This window comes from Rhinopithecus bieti, unplaced genomic scaffold, assembly GCF_001698545.2.
Source record: "Rhinopithecus bieti isolate Rb0 unplaced genomic scaffold, ASM169854v2 scaffold_7398, whole genome shotgun sequence".
NCBI classification, from domain to species: Eukaryota; Metazoa; Chordata; class Mammalia; order Primates; family Cercopithecidae; genus Rhinopithecus; species Rhinopithecus bieti.
This window is the reverse complement of record NW_016805783.1, coordinates 2013444-2034014: the sequence shown is the minus strand read 5'-3', so window position 1 is coordinate 2034014 and position 20571 is coordinate 2013444. Positions and strand designations below refer to the sequence as shown.

The 20571-nt window shown below is 39.3% G+C and overlaps 1 protein-coding gene across 2 annotated transcripts in view; it reads right to left on the bottom strand.

Moving 5' to 3' along the window:
- Window positions 1–8670: 8670 nt before the first annotated feature.
- The window catches only part of KPNA3 (karyopherin subunit alpha 3), a 97198-nt gene continuing 85297 nt past the window's right edge, over window positions 8671–20571 (bottom strand). For both annotated transcript variants that reach the window (XM_017873755.1, XM_017873753.1), the window contains exons 11-17: window positions 17907–18038; window positions 16599–16727; window positions 13672–13777; window positions 13503–13573; window positions 13057–13219; window positions 9864–9958; window positions 8671–9389 (exon numbers count right to left, since the gene is read on the bottom strand). In XM_017873755.1, the coding sequence (XP_017729244.1) occupies window positions 9291–9389; window positions 9864–9958; window positions 13057–13219; window positions 13503–13573; window positions 13672–13777; window positions 16599–16727; window positions 17907–18038 (795 nt within the window). In that variant the 3' untranslated portion in view covers window positions 8671–9290. The remainder of the gene's footprint in view (window positions 9390–9863; window positions 9959–13056; window positions 13220–13502; window positions 13574–13671; window positions 13778–16598; window positions 16728–17906; window positions 18039–20571) is intronic.

Sequence of the window (20571 nt, the reverse complement as noted above, 5' to 3'; positions counted from 1 at the left end):
TCCCTGTAACCGGTTGCAGAAATAAAAACCCTTCTTCCCCGGTTCACCTGCACCTTGTTAATTGGGCTGCCCAACACCCAGTTTGGTCCGGGAAAAAAACCTACATTATTTAACTTCACAACCCTATGAGGTCGGAGAAACAAGCCACTCACAAAAACATACTTATGATTCCACTTACAGGAAATGTCTAAAATAATCGATTTGCAGAAACAGAATGGTGGTTACCAGGGCAGGGTGGGGAGGGGGGGCATGGGGAAAAGTGGAGTGTTATTTACTGGGATAGTTTCAGATTTGCAAGATGATGTTCTGGAGATTGGTTGCAGAACAACGTGAACATACTTTACTGAGCTGCACACTTAAAAATGGTTAAGATGGCAAATTTTATATGTATTTTACAATTATAAAAAAAGATGCTGGCACCGAACACAAGAACTTTTTCCCCTAGTCACTTCCTATACCATTTTTTTATAGCAGTTAACACCAGATAGAATGATCCTTGTTTATGCACTTATTGCTAATCTCTTGCCACTGCAATTGTAAGTCTTCAAGGCCAGGGGTTGTGGCTACCTTTTTACTGCTGTATCCCTGGCACCTATTACAGAGTTTAGCATATACTAGCTGCTCAGTTAAATAACTGGCGACTGAATATGGCCAATCTAGCCACCTATGCTCTGGATCCTGTCCTGTAACTAACTAATCACCCTTTAGGGACCATGATGCCCACCTCCCCTTCGGAGCAAAATAGAAACTTAATGAAAAAACTGATCAGATCCCCTGTCTTCATGTCTTTACCCTGCTCCTCAGTCCTTTCTACTCTAGTTCCTGCCTTATCACACTGATACAGCTCTCACTAAGGTAACTCCTGCCCTCCACATCAGTGAACCCAAAGAGCAGTTCGTTTTCTTAGTTTACTTCTGAGTGGCATCACAGCACTGAAATATTTTTCCTTTGGTTTTTTTTTTTTTTTTTTTTTTTTGAGACGGAGTCTCGCTCTGTCGCCCAGGCTGGAGTGCAGTGGCGCGATCTCGGCTCACTGCAAGCTCCGCCTCCTGGGTTCACGCCATTCTCCTGCCTCACCCTCCCGAGTAGCTGGGACTACAGGCACCCGCCACCACGCCCGGCTAATTTTTTTTTTTTGTATTTTAGTAGAGACGGGGTTTCACCGTGTTAGCCAGGATGGTCTCGATCTCCTGACCTTGTGATCCACCCGTCTCGGCCTCCCAAAGTGCTGCGATTACAGGAGTGAGCCACCGCGCCCGGCCTCCTTTGGTTTTCTAAGAACACAGCCTCCTTAGCCATTGTTTCCTCTGCAAGTGCATCTTCCACTATAAAGGCCCAGTGATTACTGCAGCTCCACAACACAGTCCTAGGCCGTTCTCACTTCAGAACCCAGATCCAGGCAGTCTCATCCTTACCTTCTGCTTTAATGAAGGTAAGGCAGAGAACTCAATCTCTAGCCTGGTCCTATTCTCTGGACTCCAGACCACTATTTCCAACTGCCCTACTTGACAGTCACTTGGATGTCTCAACACAACCCAAACTGAGCTCATCACTTTGCACCCCAATGTCTGATTCTCTTTCCTATCTCATGTTACTTCCACTCATCAGTTACTACAACCTGGAAACCTAGAAATCATCCCCAATACTTCTCTCTCCCCAAACTTGGCATCACCAACTCCTCCTCAGCAGCCAAGTATTTCTTGATTCCATGCATTTCATGGACCTATTCACTATCTCTTGTCTCTGTGCTTCACTCACTTAATGTGACCAGCAACCTCTACGTCACTAAATCCAAAGGACATTTCCTGTCCTTAGCCTTACCAACTAGTGATCTTTATTAGTTATCCCTCTTGCTTGATGATTTTCCATATAGAATACCAAAATCCTTTTCATGACTTACTGGACTGTGGGGTCTGGCCCCTCCCTATCTCTCTAGCCCTTTCCCATTCCCCTATTAATCCTTCCCATTATAATCTTTCATCTAGCTATACTTGCTTTCTTTCACTTCCTCAAATGCCCCATGGTGCTTCTCACAAGGCTTTGTACAGACTCTTGCACTGCTGGAAAGCTTTTCCAGTCAACCTGCCCAGTAAACTCCTGCCTTTTCACCACAATCAGTGAAAATTTTGGCTGGCACTTTTAAGGGCTCAACATTAGCCTGGTTATCACCTTTCTCAGTAGCCAATTTCCTCTACTATGTATATCATTGTATACCTCATTTTTTTCTAACATTTGTCAAAACTTGTCATTTTTTTATTCCTGTTATTTTTACAAGTATCCTGTGCCATAGCATAGTACCTGGTACAGGACAGAGTATTCAGTATTCGATTTTTTTTTTTTTTTTTTTGAGACGGAGTCTCACACTCTTGTCACCCAGGCTGGAGTGCAGTGGCGCGATCTTGGCTCACTGCAACCTCCGCCTCCTGGGTTCATGCCATTCTCCTGCCTCAACCTCCCCGCCACCACGCCCGGCTAATTTTTTGTATTTTTAGTAGAGATGGGGTTTCACCGTGTTAGGCAAGATGGTCTCAATCTCCTGACCTCAGTGATCTGCCTGCCTTGGCCTTCCAAAGTGCTGGGATTACAGGTGTGAGCCACCGTGCCCGGCCTAGTATTCAAATGTTTCTAAAGGCTTAGTCAGAATTCTTATTTATATAAGACTGAAAACATCGAAAGGATACATATGTAGAATGTGATCTCATGAGAAAAACTAGGCTGAATATGAAATTTATTCTTATATTTAGAGTTGAAAAGGGGTAGATGCCTAACGATTTGGGTCAAAGAGAGCTAAAGATAAAGAGGGCGTGACTTGATCACAAATCTAATTATGATGAAGCTGGTAAAATAACTGAAAGAATCCCCCCACATTAATAGAATCAAATGTCCAGATAATGGAATGTTCCCATTCATTCCAAAGTACCCAGAAACCAGTCACACCACATTCCTTATCATTGGAATCCTTGGAGTGCCTCAAGCTGACAGGAACCAGGTCCAGCAATGACTTTTATGAGAATGGATGAAATGCAAGGTGTGTTCAGGTAGAAGAAGAAAGCTGATTTAAAAAATGGATTAAGTCTCCTCTGCTATCTGGAAATAACCAAGTCTACTCCCGATCAAAAACAGTTAATTTGTAATGATGGATATTTAAGTTTCTTTCTCTTTTGAGACAGGGTCTCACAACTCTGTGGCCCAGGCTGGAGTGCAGTGGCACAATCTCTGCTCAGGTGTATGGCAGCCTCACCCTCCAAAGTAGCTGGGACTACAGGCGTGCTCCACCAGGCCCAGCTAAGTTTTAAATTTTTTTTGTAGAGATGAGGTCTCACTATATTGCCCAGGCTGGTGTCAAACTCCTGGGCTCAAGCGATCCACCCACCTTGGCCTCCCAAAATGCTGGCATTACAGTTGTGGGCCACTGCACCCAGGTTAAGAAAGGATCTTGTAGCAAGCAAAGCTAGGCAATAAATAACAAAGCTCCCTCAAAATGAGTACCTTGTTTCTCAAGCTCTTCTGACTTATTCCTGCAGGAAATGTTTCCATAAAACACCCTGCCTCAAAAAATCTGATTTTATGTTTAAAATATGTAAAATGTATACTTTATAACACTTTGGCTTGTATTACCAATACAACTTTTACTTACCACCTAGTAAAGTTGCTGTCCCACGAAGATGTTCCTTATCTTATGGCTTCTCACATTATTTGGCACAGGGCCCCATGCATCTTTGGGTACCACAGTCTAAGAGAATTCCTCAAGAAGGTGTATGGCAATTTGCTAGGGTAGGGAAGGGGGATGCTATAGAAGAAATTCCCTGCAGAGAATTCTTTATAGCATGGCTCAGCCATAGTTTCTGTTTTTAATAATTTAATAGATGATTTTAAGTTTTCTGATGGGGCCAATCAATCTCTCAACAATGCTTCAAGAAGTGATCTTCAAACTATGCTATGATTTTCTAGTCCAACTCCAGTTTTCCCTAGATAACTTGAGATTTTCACCTAGAAGTGTTTGAAAAACACTTGTTGAGATTTGGGCAATTAACACATTTGATTGTTTTACAATCCTGTATTTTAGTCACAGGATAAATTTAAGAGGTAACTAGTTGCTCCATATTTCTATTTCGTTATCCCAAATCCCTTGAAATAGGTGTTCAGTACTACCTGGAGTTTCCTACATACGATTTAGGAAATTAGGTTAGGCCTGCCTCCAATTTTTCCTAAAACTCAGAATGAAGAAAAGACACGTTTGTGTCTCCTTTTTTCATCTTATGCATCTGAGGAAAGCCTGGGACTGTTCACACAACAAGAAAGTCATGATTTAGGCTGTCTCATTTGAGTGGAGTTTTCTATAGGAATTGATTTAGGACAGTGGTTTACAATCAGGGATGGTTTTGGGCCCCCAGATGTTTGGCAATGTCTGGAGACATTTTTGGTTGTCTTAACTTGGGGAAGGAGAGAGGTGCTACTGCTATCTAGTGAGTAGAGCCCAGGGATACTACTAAACATCCTACATTGCACAGAGCAGATGACACACAACAAAGAATTATCCAGCTGAAAATGTTAATAGTGCAGGGTTTAAAAAATCCCAATTTAGGCCAGGTGTGGTGGCTCACGCCTATAATCCCAGCATTTTGAGAGGCCAAGGTGGGCAGATCACTTGAGGTCAAGAGTTCGAGACCAGCCTGGCCAACATGGTGAAACCCCATCTCTACTAAAATACAAAATTGGCCAGGCGTGGTGGCAGGTGCCTGTAATCCCAGCTACTCAGGAGGCTGAGGTAGGACAATCGCTTGAACCCGGGAGGCAGAGGTCGCAGTGCGTCGTGCCATTGCACTCCAACCTGGGCTAAAGAGCAGGAAACTCCATCTCAAAAAGCAAAAAACAAAAAACAAAAAAAAATTTAGGCCTAAGTTAGTTGAGGGATTTTATGGGCAAACAGTGTAGGTTGCATTCCCACATCCCTTTTCCCACACATTGTATATAGTACTTTTGGAGAATCATTCTATCACTGTTTTTCAGCTATCTAAACAAGTACAACATTTATACCCATAGCTTCATATACAGAAATTATATTTCCTTTCACCCCAAGAGTTAAGTAAACTTCCCCAGTTTAACTAGCGTTAAAATTAACCACCACTGTAAGACAACGGACATTCGTGAATGTCAGTTGCTCTTGTTTACTTGTTTATCCGCATTAACTAATCCCCTGAAAGGATGAATGACCCTTCTTTAAACATTTTCTTTTTCATATAAAAATAGAATTTTTTAAAAGATGGGGTCTTGCTATGTTGCCCAGACTGCTCCCAAGCTCCTGGGCTCAAGTGATCCTCCTGCCTCAGCCTCCCAAGTAGCTAGAGCTACAGGTGTCTGCCACCAACCACGCCCTTCAGGATGACCCTTTTGAAAGAAATGATGGCAAGACTATGAGTATTATCACATTTACTTATATACCAACTTATTTTAAAAATAATTTGAAGCGGCATTATACAAAAGTAAACATTTCTACACTCAAAAGTGGCTGCTCCTTTGTTCTTCTAATTAATGCAAGATTTCACTTAGTGCCATAACTTTACCTAACAGGTTAAAACTTTTAGGTTGGCGCTGATTACTATTTTCCATAGTCACATGTTTTCAAGGGTTAGCCAGGTCTTAAGAGTTTGTGTTTCATGAAAGTCATATCATACCATCATCTCAAAAAAATGGGCTTTTTCTAAGTTATAGTATTTAAACCTGAGACACAAAGGGAAAATGCCATGTGATGACAGAGGCAGACACTAGAGTGATGCTGCTGCAAGCCAAGGAATGCCGAGGATTGCCAAGAACCACCAGAAGCTAGGAAGAGGCAAGGAAGGATCGTCCCCATGAAAGCCCCCAAAGAGAGCCTGACTCAGCCATCACCTCGATTTCAGACTTCCGGTCTCCAGAAGTGGATGACCATATCTTTCTATTGTCTGAAACCACCTGGTTTGTGGTACTTTGTAATGGCAGCCTAGGAAACTAATATAGATTTTGGTAATTCTTATTTGTCACAAAGTAGTCTCAAATCTAGCATTATTATTGATCATCCTGGTTTGTTAGAGTTGAGATGGAGCAGGAACCCCTCTTAAGGGCCTGCCAGGTGTCCCCCAAGCATGGAAATAAAGGAAAATTTTGAGTTCCTTCAAGGGAAATTCCAGGCACCTAGCTAGCCCTATGAATAAATAAGCAACTTGATAAGCAAGAGAGTAATAGTAGCTTAAAACAATAAGCAAGGAAGTCACAGGATATTTGGTTCCTTATAGAAACTAAAGATAACATCTTAACATATGTCCCTGAGTTGTTCTTCAGAAACCTGGTCCCCCTCCACTGGCCAGGGAAGGGGGAACTGAGGACTGAGCTCTCTGACTGCCATTCTTTGTTCTCAATGTCTTCCTGAGGGGCCTATAGGAAGTCACGTCCATGGGGCAGACTTAGCATTCTTTTCTGCTGACCCCAAGTCTTTTGACAAAGCTTTGATTCCTTAATCAATTGCAAATAAGAAAATCTTTAAATTCACCTATGACCTATAAGTCACCCCCTGCCACCCTGAGTTTCAAGACAGGCCACCTTTTTAGGCCACACCATTGTGTATTGATGTACAATTCTGCCTGTAACTTATATGCTTTCCTGAAATTCACCCCTGCCTTTAAAAACCCTTGCTTGTAAAGCCATGAGGGAGGTTGGGTCTTAAGCGTGAGCTGCCTCATTTTTCTTGTTTGGTGCCTTGCCTGCAGATAAATGCCCTCCTTTTTCCTGCTGCAAAACCTTGCTGTGAATGTTTGGCTAACTGTGCCAGGTGAACAGACTTCAGTTTAGTTCAGTAAAATGGTGTGAAGGAGATATTAAAATACAATANGGAACACATTTAGATGCCTCTTTTGAAAGAACGTTTTAGTCTTTTTAAACTGAGTTTAAAAAAAAAATAAAAACAATGCAATTTTTAAACACTGTTTTGAAAACTTAAAAGTGCAGCAATATACTTAGTTTCCTTTATCTACGAAATGGTGCAATTCCAATTCAAAACTGGTGAGGTCACAAATTGAATCAAGGAAATGCATACAAATGTCTGCACTACTTGATGCTAATGTTCACTTAAATGTTAGTTTGCACTTTAAAACATGAGAGGAAATAGGAATCATCACAGTAGAGGCCCAATTGTAATCATAATGTGTGCAAATTTTAAAAGGTAACTGTCAGTTAAGTAAGGAAAGTCCAGAAGAAACTAAACTGGAAGGGGTACAGTTCACAATATCAAGAAGATTTGGACTTTTAAGGGTTTCACCGAAGTTTGTGACCTTAATTAGCTTTTACGTTGTTATTCCTACTTTTAGTGAACACCACGCAGTTTCAAAAATTTAGACTATAGTGTCCAAACAGGATGCAGTTACCATATGAAGCTTTAACTCAAAATTTGGATAAAGAAAAAAAGGCACAATGAACTTCAACTCAATTTTATGTGCACAAGAGTTGAAAAATCTGAGCCACCTTAAAGAGAAATTGATTCTAAAATTTATAAAACCTATAAATAATCAGAGGCCAAACCACTATATTAAAACAGATTCTCTAGCAAGTAAAAATCTTGCAGTTTAAACATACGCTTGTATCCACTTTAGATACAAGACAAAACTCACTCTTTAAAGTGGCTCCACCTTGGCAGATACATATATTTGTAATGAATGCACACCTGCTATGTGTTGTTTATCAGTGAAAACACCCCAGCTGATTCACAAAGCTCTGATGGCATCTGTCTCATCTTCATCACAGTAAATACACCCCCCAATGGATAACTAAATTAGTTTAGATTTTCTATCCCTTCACATCAATGCATTGGGAAATTATACCCAGTAAACAAGAGCAACAATACTATTTCTGTGACAGCACAAATTATTTAGTTTAAAAATTTTCAAATCCATATTCTTTCATTAATAACTGGGCCAGACAATTTACCAAAAGCAATAACTTGACATAGTAATAGGATTTTGCAGAATTACTTAGAGATCACTGCAAATCAGGTTTATGTTAAATAACTGCAAATTACTCCTCTACACAGATCCCTGTCTGAATCAATTTTAATATGTGAAGATGCTTTTAGAGTAGGATCTGAATTAACTTTCCCAGTACTCAAAGAATGAAGTCTTATGACACTTCTAAATAGTTGCTGGTTTGTTGCCAACCACATTATCAAAAGCACTGGTTACTAAGTAAAAAATATTTTAAGACTAAATTACAGTAAACATGAAAGCTCCACAGTTTAAACCCAATATAAATCAACCATATCCAATTATCAAATTAAAACAAAGAATATTAACTCCTGAAAGCTGAAAGCAAGATTTTTTAAAAAACATCACCAATGGGTATTTTAGACTTTTGTATTTTTTTTTTTTTTTGTCTTGTTTTTTGTTTTGCTGCTTTTCCTTTATAGTCAGGGACTCTTGCTTTCAACTTAAACAGAAGTTCAAGTCCATAACAGGTTGCAGCTCAGGTAAAATACCATGCACAGCATTTGATTACTTCAAAACAGCAGGAACACACAGGCTGAAGAGAGTGGTCAAATAGGGCTTGCTGTTCTCAAAAATTAGGTATAATGGCAAAAGCATTAATATCCATATCTAAAGTTCTTCCTCCAACCCTGGCTTCTGAGGCAGATAATAAACACATCAATTACTGGTAGATGAAGTACAGTTTTTTTTTTTTTAAACTTATCTGTTTATTCAATAACCAAGTTCCTTGTTTTTAAGTTACTTTTTTTGTGTCAGTTCCACCAATGAAAATCATTTGGCTTGTACTTTAAAATCTATTCTTCCACATAAAGAATATGAAAATATGTTTGTGGAGGACAATGATGGAGGCTCAGATCACACTGCACCTCTTTAGTCTTCCAACTTGTATATGCATCATACCAAAGTGTCTTGATCCACAGCGCACCATTTTCCAAAGGAGTATCAGTGGGCAGCTGACATGTCACCACTATGGAATATTTATTCTAAATTGGAGACTGCAGTTGTCAGCCTGTGGCACCAGGGAACAGGGAAAAATAGGGTAGTTGAGATTGTTAAGGAGAGTTCTAAAACAGTTTAGGAAATCATGCATATGCATTTACAGTCCATGTGATAGTGACTTTTGGCAACTGCAAAGTGACTGAGACATGGCTTGCTTTAGAAGCATCAAAACAAAGAGGCATGTGTGTTTTGGAGCCTTTTGTTGCTGTTGTTCTTATCATTTGGTAGCCATCTGGTGGTGCTTCATATTGAATGTGGGAAAGATGCTGCACTCAACTGAACTTAAAAATTAAATTCTTTTGTTTGAAGGTTGGCTGTTGGATCAAAATTGTAAGTACCTCCTTGTGTTGCTTCAGGAATGAGGCAGGGATCTTCATCAATCTATAAAAAAACAAGAAAAAATCCTTATTAGGTTATGATACCATACATTATGATGTAAATGGAATTGACTTTTTACCTCTTAGCAAATAATTCTACGTGAATGCTTTAATCACCTAAAAATATTCGGATAAATCAATAATTTTAGTAACAAATTTAACAATTTAAAATTTAACACGTTTCAAAACTGCATCCTTAAGTTTCTATATCTGTAGATTTATTTAACCTATCTGAACATACATCACTTACTATTTCTTCTTAGTTAATAGATTACAAATGAAACAAGAACTGTTTTTACAACTTTACCTTATAATGAAGTTTCAAAGTATTTAAGAGAAAGTGACTGATGGAATGTCTAATAGAAATACAGTACAAACTTACGTCATCCTAGTAATAAAAGGAAAACTCTCAGTAAATTTACATTGTGTATAGGTTTTCATTTACATGAAGACACACCCTATTTTAATATCTACTTACATCATCACCAGAGAAATACTGATCTATGATTTCAAATGCTAATTTATATATGTCTTCATTTTCATGTTGCTGTAAAACTTCAATTTTCTCCAAACCTGGTAAGAATAAAATAATCAAAATAACTGGTTAATTGATAAGGAGATACTAATCAAAACCATGCTCATTTTGATCATGGAGACATCCTAAGGAACTCAGAACACACTGCTCTCCCATTTAAGATGGTGGTTTGTCTAAAAAACAGATAAAACACGGGGCTGGTTCTAGTTGGAGGACCAGAATCCCACTAATTTTTTTCCTTCTTAGAAGCCCGTGAGGTACGCGGATCCCTGAGGCAGGCAGTCTAAAAAAACACCCAAACATTCCATTTGACAGAGGGAAGCTGTGGCATAAATATGTAAAGAGACTTATTTCAAGTTATATGGCAAGTTTGTGACAGTACTAGAACTGACTCCCCCACACTGCTTTAATATAATCTTACTAATCCTTTTTTTTTTTTTGAGATGGAGTCTCTCTCTGTCGCCCAGGCTGGAGTGCAGTGGCGAGATCTCGGCTCACTGCAAGCTCTGCCTCCTGGGTTCACGCCATTCTCTTGCCTCAGCCTCCCGAGTAGCTGGGACTACAGGCACCTGCCACCATGCCCGGATAATTTAGAGACAAGGTTTCACTGTGTTAGCTAGGATGATCTCGATCTCCTGACGTCGTGATCCGCCCCCGCCTCAGCCTCCCAAAGTGCTGGGATTACCGGCATAAGCCACCGCGCCCGGCCCTTTTTTTTTTTTTTTTTTTTTGGAGATGGAGTCTCACTCTGTCCCCAGGGCTGGACTGCAGTGGCGCGATCTCGGCTCACTACAACCTCCACCCCCTGGGTTCAAGTGATTCTCCTGCCACAGCCTCCCAAGTAGCTGGGATTACAGGCTCCTGCCACTACGCCTAGCTAATTTTTTGTAATTTTAGTAGAGACGGGGTTTCACCATGTTGGCCAGACTGGTCTCGAACTCCTGACCTCATGATTTGCCCGCCTCAGCCTCCCAAAGTGCTGGGATTACAGGCGTGAGCCACCGCGCCCGGCCAATCTTACTAATCTTACTGCCTCATAAAATAATTTGTATCTTTCTCTTTGTTTTCCAAATGTTAGTACTTTTATATAACCACAAAATAAGTTTTTAGAACCTTATAATTGGTATACAAGAGAAAGATTTAAATTTTGAAAACTTTCTTTAAAAAATGAATAGAGGTCTTATGTCCTATAGCCACAATGAACCTGGGGAAAATATTTCCAGAACAGATACCATAGAATGCCTTCATTTATATTTCCAATATATTTACTCCACACATCATATACACAAGTTTACCAATTTCAAACTTTAATATTCTTCCTTGAAATGTCTTTTTGAAGGTTATGTTAAAATAGTTGCATTTTTTTCCTTATATACTAATAAACCAGAAGAATGGGGGAAATTGTTGCCAAAGTGCTTTATACAATATTATAAAATATTAATATGTATCCTAATTATTACTCCTATAGACAAAAGTAACTATATTGATAAAAAGCTGAAGAGTAATAATTCTCTAAGTTGCTCAAACTTGCTGGGTTATGAACCTGACTACAATGATAATTTTTAATTATCTTAAAATATTGAAAAAGCAGAATGAGCAGTGAATTAATAGTAAGAAGATCTGGATTTTAATTTTGCTTCTATCACAACCTACTTCTGTGACCTTGGACAAGACTCCTTAAAATCTCTGGAATAATTTATTCTCAGGAAATCCTCCCGGCCAGGTGCAGTGGCTCACGCCTGTAATCCCAGCACTTTGGGAGGCCAAGGTGGGCAGATCACCTGAGGTCGGGAGTTTAAGACCAACCTGACCAACATGGAGAAACCCTGTCTCTACTAAAAGTATAAAAACTTAGCCGCCGTAGTGGCGCATGCCTGTAATCCCAGCTACTCAGAAGGCTGAGGTAGGAGAATTTTAACCTGGGAGGCTGAGGTTGCGGTGAGCAGAGATTGAGGCATTGCACTCCAGCCTGGACAACAAGAGCAAAACCCTGTCTCAAAAAAACCAAAAACCAAAAACAACAACAACAAAAAAGAAATCCTCCCGGTCTGAGTGTTCTATGATCCTACTGCATTTGTTTTCTCTTAAAAAATAAATAAACAATAGAATATTCATATAAAGTAGTCAATGAAATGTAAAATCTAAAACATGACATTATGATAAACTAAGGTTTAGACATGTTAGTACATATTGAACATGTACATTTAAAAATAGAATTTTAACATGTTTCACATGTCATTACTAAAGAATAATACAGCATGTCAAATCACAATTATTTCTCATTAAAATTTCAAAGTAACTGCCACGGTAATAACTTCGGCATGTAGTTGTGCCAATCATAAGAACCATTACGAGATTGAAACAAAGTATCTAGGTGACTCAGAAGTCAGTAACCTTTTCCAACTATATGAATAGTATTTCCTAAAGTGGGGTCCACAGAATTACATGGTAATAAAACACACAAAAAAGTGTTTCATTGTTAAGGAGTTTAAGAAATGCTGGATTAAATAAAGCTTTAAAATTTATGTAGTGGTTGCAAGGGGTCTTAATTTGCTGTCATACACTGTGACTTCAAGAGAAGTATTAGTGTTTCCTAAAATGAAATGTCAGGCCAGGCACAGTGGACCATGCCTGTAATCCCAGCACTTTGGGAGGCCAAGACAGGTGGATCACTTGAGGTCAGGAGTTCGAGACCAACTTGGTGAAACCCTGTCTCTACTAAAAACACAAGAATCAGCTGGGTGTGGTGGTATGCACCTGTAATCCCAACTACTTGGGAGGCTGAGGTGTGAGAATCGCTTGAACTCGGGAGGCAGAGGTTGCAGTGAGCAGAGATTGTGCCACTGCACTCCAGCCTGGGCGACAGAGCAAGATTCTGTCTCCAAAAAAAAACTATGTTGTTAATCTCTAGAAGGTTACACAGAGACCTTCACAACCAGTTTTTGCAAAGTATGGACTACTCTCTTGTGGAAAATCCTCTTGGAATGCAAACATAGTGAATAAAGAAAAGCAACATACTGTGATCATTTAAAAACAACATATCCTAGTAATTTTCTTTCTACTAAGTTGACTTTAAAGAACTAATGTTTCAGAGTTCCAGTGCTCAAATATTCTTCTTCAATCAATCCACTCTTACCTCCACATTCCTCTATTATTTCAGCTATTGTGCTTGCTTCATCACCGGCCATTATCAGAATGTTTTTTAGACCATCTAGAACCACCTGAACCACTTGAGAATCTTTCACTGACAGTAAATTACAGAACGGTGGTATTACATTCTGCTGTACAAGGTACTCAACCTAGACAACAAAAGAGAAAATATATTTTTATTTATATAATTATCTATTCCCCAGCAGGGTGTGGTGCTACATGGAAGGCTGAGGCAGGAGGGTATCTTGAGCCCAGGAGTTGGAGGATGTAGTCGTTATGGTCACGCCCGTGAATAGCAACTGCACTCTAGCCTGGGCAACACAGTTATCTTTTCCCCAAAAAGAACATAACACAGTCAGCAACTGCTAAACATAAGACAGTAGCATGCTTTCCAGTATTAACAATCATTAACATACAGGTTTTCAAACTCACCTGATCTTTTCTGCCACTTATTGTTAAGTTGCTGATTGCCCAAGCAGCTTCTTTTTGTGTTCCAAAGTCCCCTGAAGGTTAAAATAAGAGATCATAAAATGGACTCTTTATCCAAAAAGTCTTGGTTATTAACAGATTAACAGACACGGTGAACTCATAATATGACCAACCTTAGCAAGCTGATGAATAATCATAGGAATTAATCCAGCATCTATTACAGCTTGAACTTGTTGCTGGTTGCCTGCTGTTATGTTGGAAAGGAACCACACTGCTTCCTATAATTGAACAAAATATAAGGCACCTTTATTTGAAAAATAATACCTTTAATGCCTTTCTATTTTAATATATTTTATATAGACAATAACAAAATCACCTAAATTATGTTAAACAGACTGCATCTAAAAAGTGATTAGGTATACAAAATCTTCCATTTTAAACAGTAATAAGGAAATTTCCACTCATTATATTTGGGCTCTAATAACCTGGCATTTATCCATTCATTAGTATATAGGCATACTATAAGCTAGGCATTATTCTAGGAAATGGTGATACAGAAGTGAACAAAGCAGAAATCTTTATTCATGGAGCTTACATGTCTGTGCATTAGCTTCCTCTAAAAGACAGAAATAAATATACAACTGAATTTTTTTTTTTTTTTTTCTTTTTGAGATGGAGTCTCACTCTGTCGCCCAGGCTGGAGTGCAGTGGCATGATCTTGGCTCACTGCAAGCTCCACCTCCCAGGTTCACACCATTCTCCTGCCTCAGCCTCCTGAGTAGCTAGGACTACAGGTGCCTGTCACCACGCCCGGCTAATTTTTTTCTATTTTTAGCGGAGACAGGGTTTCACTGTGTTACCCAGGATGGTCTCAATCTCCTGACCTCGTGATCCACCCGCCTTGGCCTCCCAAAGTGCTGGGATTACAGGTGTGAGCCACTGCGCCCAGCCACTATACAACTGAATTTCTAAAACTACTTAAAAACTACTTCCAATAAAGGTGTTTTTTTATTTTAAAAACATTTACTCACAAGATATAGTCATTCAAGTATTCCATAGAAATTAACCATCTAACTAGTCTAGCATGGGTCTATATAACATAAATATTCTAAAACTAAAGGATTTAGAAGTCATCAACACGTCTGTGAGCTGTTTATAGGTCAGGATCACATGTGTATCTTCCTCTTCTACAACTGAATTTATTTTGCCATCCAGCTGTGGTAAGTTGTTAATAATTGCTGAATCTGTGTTCAGAGTACATGGGTGTTCACTATACTATTCTTGCACAGTTTTGTAGATTTAAAAGTTTCAAACAAAATGCTGAGGGAAGAAAACCAAGTTGGTAACTTCTACTTCCGGGGTCCCATGATGGTATCAAGATGCAAGTAACAAATTTTCAAGGCAAAAAATTTTTGAAGTAACTAATTGCTTGCTGAAGCCGAGACAGCATTTCTATGAAATTTTCCTCTACCACTACAATACCCTCACTTAAGAACATACTGCATCACAGGCTGAAACCTTTCTCTGCTGACTTCTGCTCAGATTCCTCACTTCTCAGTTGTTTCCAGTTATGGAATACATTTAACTAAAAAAAAAAAAAAAAAAAAAATCACCTATATTGTTAAAATTTCTATAGTAAAATAACTGGTCCAGAGTCTGAAAGTCTCTGGCTTCTTTCTCTTCACTGGAACAAATGTATCTATAAAATGTGTTTTTTGACACCATACTTTTCTATAAGAACTCAACAGTCAAATTATAGTCAAGCAACTACATAAATATAGTTATGGTGACGAAGAAGAAATGATCAGTTCTGCTGGGTTTGGGTGATGGTAGTATATTAGGCAGACAAAACTTCAGTAAACTAAATGTAAATTTAAACCACAATGAGACACCACTTCACATCTACTAGGATGTCAATAATTTTTTTTAATAGAAAATAAGTGTTGGCTAGGATGTGGAGAGATTAGAATTCTAGTAACATTGCTGGTGGGAATGTAAAACAGTGCAGCTGCAATAGAAGATGGTTTGGTGGTTCCTCAAAAAGCTAAACCCAGAGTTAACATATGATGGAGCAATTCTACTCTCAGTTACATATCCAAAGAAATGGAAAGTGGGAACTCAAATAGGTATTTGTATGCCAATGTTCACTGCAGCATTATTCGTAATAGTGAAAAGGTAGAAACAACCCAACTGTCCATCGACAGAAAGATGGAAAAACAAAATGTGGTGTATACATATAAGGGAATATTTATTCAGCCAAAGAAAGAAGTTCTGACATATGCTGCCAAATGGATGAATCTTGAAAACATGCTAGATGAAATAAGCCAGACATGAAGACTTTTTACTAGCAAGTACATATTACACAATTAATAATAAACTTGTCTATGAAGCTTGAAATCTTAAAAAGAGTAATATTTTATGATGCTTGAATTTAGGCACCTCGTCTTTGGATCCAATCTAATTTTGCTGGGAGATCAAATTTTATGATCTGTTTAACAAAATACCAGCACATTCAAATGGCAGATTTTGTCTGTGCTTTCAAGTGGCTACAATTTAATGATTGTTGCTACGCTCAGTCTATTTAAATAGAAACACAGGTAGTCTAAAAATGTTTTTTACTCTGTGATGATTGAAAAAGGCTGGGCGCAGTGGTTCACACCTGTAATCCCGGCACTTTGTGGGGATGAAGCAGGCTGATCACAAGGTCAGGAGTTCGAGACCAGCCTGGCCAATGTGGTGAAACCCCACCTCTACTAAAAATACAAACATTAGCCAGGTGTGGTGGTAGACGCCTGTAGTCCCAGCGTCTTGGGAGGCTGAGGCAGGAGAACTGCTTGAACCCAGGAGGCAGAGGTTGCAGTGAGCCGAGATTGCATCACTGCACTCCAGCCTGGTTGACAGACAGACTCTGTCTCAAAACAAAACAAAACAAAACAAAACAAAAGTTGAAGAAATACACTTGCGGAGGTGATTTAATAATTCTCATCTTCACTGCAGTGGTTTTAAGAAAAACATACAAGCAAGCAATAGAAACAAGGAGACAGTTAAAAATGAGACATGGGAAGAGAAATAGCATGATGAGGATATTATATGCCTTACCTTATTTATCTTCTCTTTTGGGTGTGATAAGAGATTTGGGAAGTGTGACAGGACATCACAATTGAGAACAACCTGGGTCTGCTCATCAGTGCCAGTCACTATGTTGCCAACTGCTCGGAGGGCTGCCGTCTAGCGTGGGGATAAAATGTTTTCTATAAATTTATTTGCTTATAAGACTGATTCTATATTTTCATAATCCTGAGAAAAGTAAAATGCAAGGCGTGAATAACACTTATTTCATCCTTTCACAAAGCACCAAGCAGTCTGAGAGCAATTCTGAATTTTAAATAGTCTCTTGTGAAAAACTGAAACTTTATGAAAAAAAAAATTGTGTGAAAATTGGTTGGAAAAGATTCAAAAAATAAAAGGAAATTAAAATGTTAGAAGTCCAGTTTCTTAAGGCTGGGCATGGTGGCTCATGCCTGTAATCCCAGCACTTTGGGAGGCCGAGGCAGGGGGATCACCTGAGGTCAGGAGTTTTAAGACCAGCCTGGGCAACATAGTGAAACCCCCCATCTCTAACTAAAAATACAAAAATTAGCGAGTGTGATGGTGCATGCCTTTAATCCCAGCTACTCTGAAGGCTGAGGCAGGAGAATCGCTTGAACCTAAGAGGCAGAGGCTGCAGTGAGCAGAGATTCCACCACCATACTCCAGCTTGGGCAGCAGAGCAAGACTCCATCTCAAAAAAATACATATATATTTTAATAAAGGCCTGGAATGGGCACACATTTCCACCTAGAAAGTCATTTTGGTAGAAGTAGGATGAACAGATCTAGCAAGTGCCCACCCCTAATTAGAGTGGGAGAGAAAGTAGAAATGAAATTAGGTTATTCCAAGTATTTGGGGGAAAGATAGAGTCTTGAACTAAATCTGTGGTTCCAGATAGATAAGGAGAGACAGATTTGAACCTATATAAGAAGAATTGAAATGATTTTGTAATGGAATGGGAATTGCAAGGAGGAATCAAAATTTTTAGCTTAGGCCATGCTGTTCACTGAAAGCAGACAAGGAAGAAGAGCAGGTATGTGGGAGATGATCATTTCATTTCTGTCTAGTAAAACATGGAAAGCTTGAAGGAGTTATTAGATGGTATGTATAAAGGGTCAAGAACAATTGGCTATACAGGTGTGGAACTCAGCAACGAATTTGGGTGAGATAAAGATTTGGAAATCAACAAAATTAGGCTCAGGGACTAGCAGAAGAAATCTGGAAGATAAGCACTCACAGAATTAAAGCCTAGTTGTACAAGTTAACTGGTTATAACAAACAATTCCATACAAATAAGAAGAATTTAAAAATACTTACTTGAACTTTGACTTCCTGATGGCTCAGAAGGGGCACAAGAAATGGCACAACTCCTGAATCAATAACCATCTGTATCTGCTCATTACCTCCATCTGTCAAGTATGACAGAGCCCAAACAGTGTCTACAAGAATCTATAGGAAACACAAAAGAAAAACCATTTTACATATTTGTTTGAATGCTTTACATGTTCAACACGCCTCAGGAGTAGTGACAGAAAAAGTAAGCAAATTTCATGTTTTAGCTTAGCGGCAAAAATATCTGCTTAGCTGATTAATCTACTAAGTAGAAAGTACCTTACCTGTCTCTCAATGCCTACCTCAGATCATTTTTCACAAAAAATGAGACACAGAAGTCTGGGAAAACTTCTATTCCGACTTCTGCATTTATGTATCAGATAGATGAATTTAAAAACAGGCAGAAAAGTAATTCTCCCTGCCCTCACAAATTAGCTACCTAATAATCACATAGAAAGACACTATTTACAAGAATGAGGCGGCTGGGCGCGGTGGCTCAAGCCTGTAATCCCAGCACTTTGGGAGGCCGAGGCGGGCGGATCACAAGGTCAGGAGATCGAGACCATCCTGGCTAACACGGTGAAACCCCGTCTCTACTAAAAAATACAAAAAACTAGCCGGGCGAGGTGGTGGGCGCCTGTAGTCCCAGCTACTCGGGAGGCTGAGGCAGGAGAATGGCGGGAACCCGGGAGGCGGAGCTTGCAGTGAGCTGAGATCCGGCCACTGCACTCCAGCTTAGGCGACAGAGCGAGACTCCGTCTCAAAAAAAAAAAAAAAAAAAAAAAAAAAAAAAAAAAAAAAGAATGAGGCCAACACATCACGCTGTTTTAAGTTCAGAAGAGAAAAGAAAGGTCTTCTATATACTCTACTGGTTTTCCAACATATTTAGCAATACAATTTTTCAGACTACTAAAGTAAACTAATAAAAGAAATGACTTAGCACTTTAACTTCATCTGGGGAAAAAATTGTTTGAAAATCTCCTGAAATGTGTCCCCAACTGAAAAGCCTGGAGTATAAACCATGCCCTATGCCCATCCTAACTTTGCAACTACATAGAAGAAAACAGGCTCAGAGATCTGGTGATTCATTCAAAGTCACAGATCTTGTATGTGGCATTGCTTGGTGTTGTCACAGAGGAATATAAGCACTGGTTGTAGCTTATGCAAAATCAAGATGTTTCCTATTAGGTCATCCAAATTGAAGACATCACATCTTTTTGTCCTAAAATAATAGCAGGCACCTGAATTCACATACCCTTCAAAAAAGCATATAGATGAATAAATAAAATAAAACCACACATAAAACCCACACCCCTTCGGCATCACTAAGAGAACACTAAAAATTTCCATTACCTGTAAGAGGAGAAAAAAATTAAATTCTAGCTTTTGTCTGGACCTCTTGCCTCAAGACTGTATAAAAGAGAGAAGAGAAAGGGAGAGGGAAGTCCACTTCAGTGGAAGAGACTATATGGCCTGCAAAGCCTAAAATACTCTCTGAACCTTTACAGAAAATTTTACTGATCCCTTAACTAGAGCATGAGCTTCATTCAACAGATGACTGGGGCACTTCAGCAACAGGATTGATAAATGAGTATATAATATATGTTAATTGTATATCAAGGACTAACACAAACATGGAGATAAGAGTGGAAACAGAATTTGTAAATGTTATAGGTTTTAGAAAAACAGAAATATTGCAACTTCAAAAATTGGAGGATAGAAGCTGGGCCTAAGAACAGAGCCCACCTACCAGCCCATTTCCCACCCTGGAAGTGAGGAGGCCTCCCCACTGGAGGTGTCTGTGTGTAAGAACAAAGTCTGGCTACTGCCCAGCCTGGCAGTAACAGGTAACTAGATTTATCTAGAAACAGGGGTCTCAAAGCATACCACCAGTATGTGTAGGCTACAGTGGAAAATAACCCTTCATACCAAGATCCAGGAATTTCTCAAAAAAGAAAAGACAGTCAATAGATGCCAATATTGAGATGACACAGATATTGGAATTATCTGACAAGGACTTGGTAAGATTTTAAAGTAACTATCATAAAAATGCACTGGTGAACAATTATGAACACATTTGAAACAAATTTAAAATGGGAATTCTCAGCAAAAAAACCTGACATGATGGGGGGGGGGAAAAGAAATCAATGAACCCAAAGATACTTCAATAGAAATCATCCAAACTGAACAACAGAAAAAAAAAAAAAAAAGATTAAAGAGAAATTAACTCTCAGGAATTTCCAGCACAATAAAAATAGATCTAGGCCGGGCGCGGTGGCTCAAGCCTGTAATCCCAGCACTTTGGGAGGCCAAGACGGGCGGATCACGAGGTCAGGAGATCGAGACCATCCTGGCTAATACGGTGAAACCCTGTCTCTACCTAAAATACAAAAAACTAGCCGGGCGACGAGGCGGGCGCCTGTAGTCCCAGCTACTCGGGAGGCTGAGGCAGGAGAATGGCGTAAACCCGGGAGGCGGAGCTTGCAGTGAGCTGAGATCCGGCCACTGCACTCCAGCCTGGGTGGCAGAGCAAGACTCCGTCTCAAAAAAAAAAAAAAAAAAAAAAAAAAAAAAAAATTAAAATAGATCTAATATTTGTGTCTTCAGAGTCCCTACAAGGAAAGGAAGAGCTGAAAAAAATGTGAAGAAA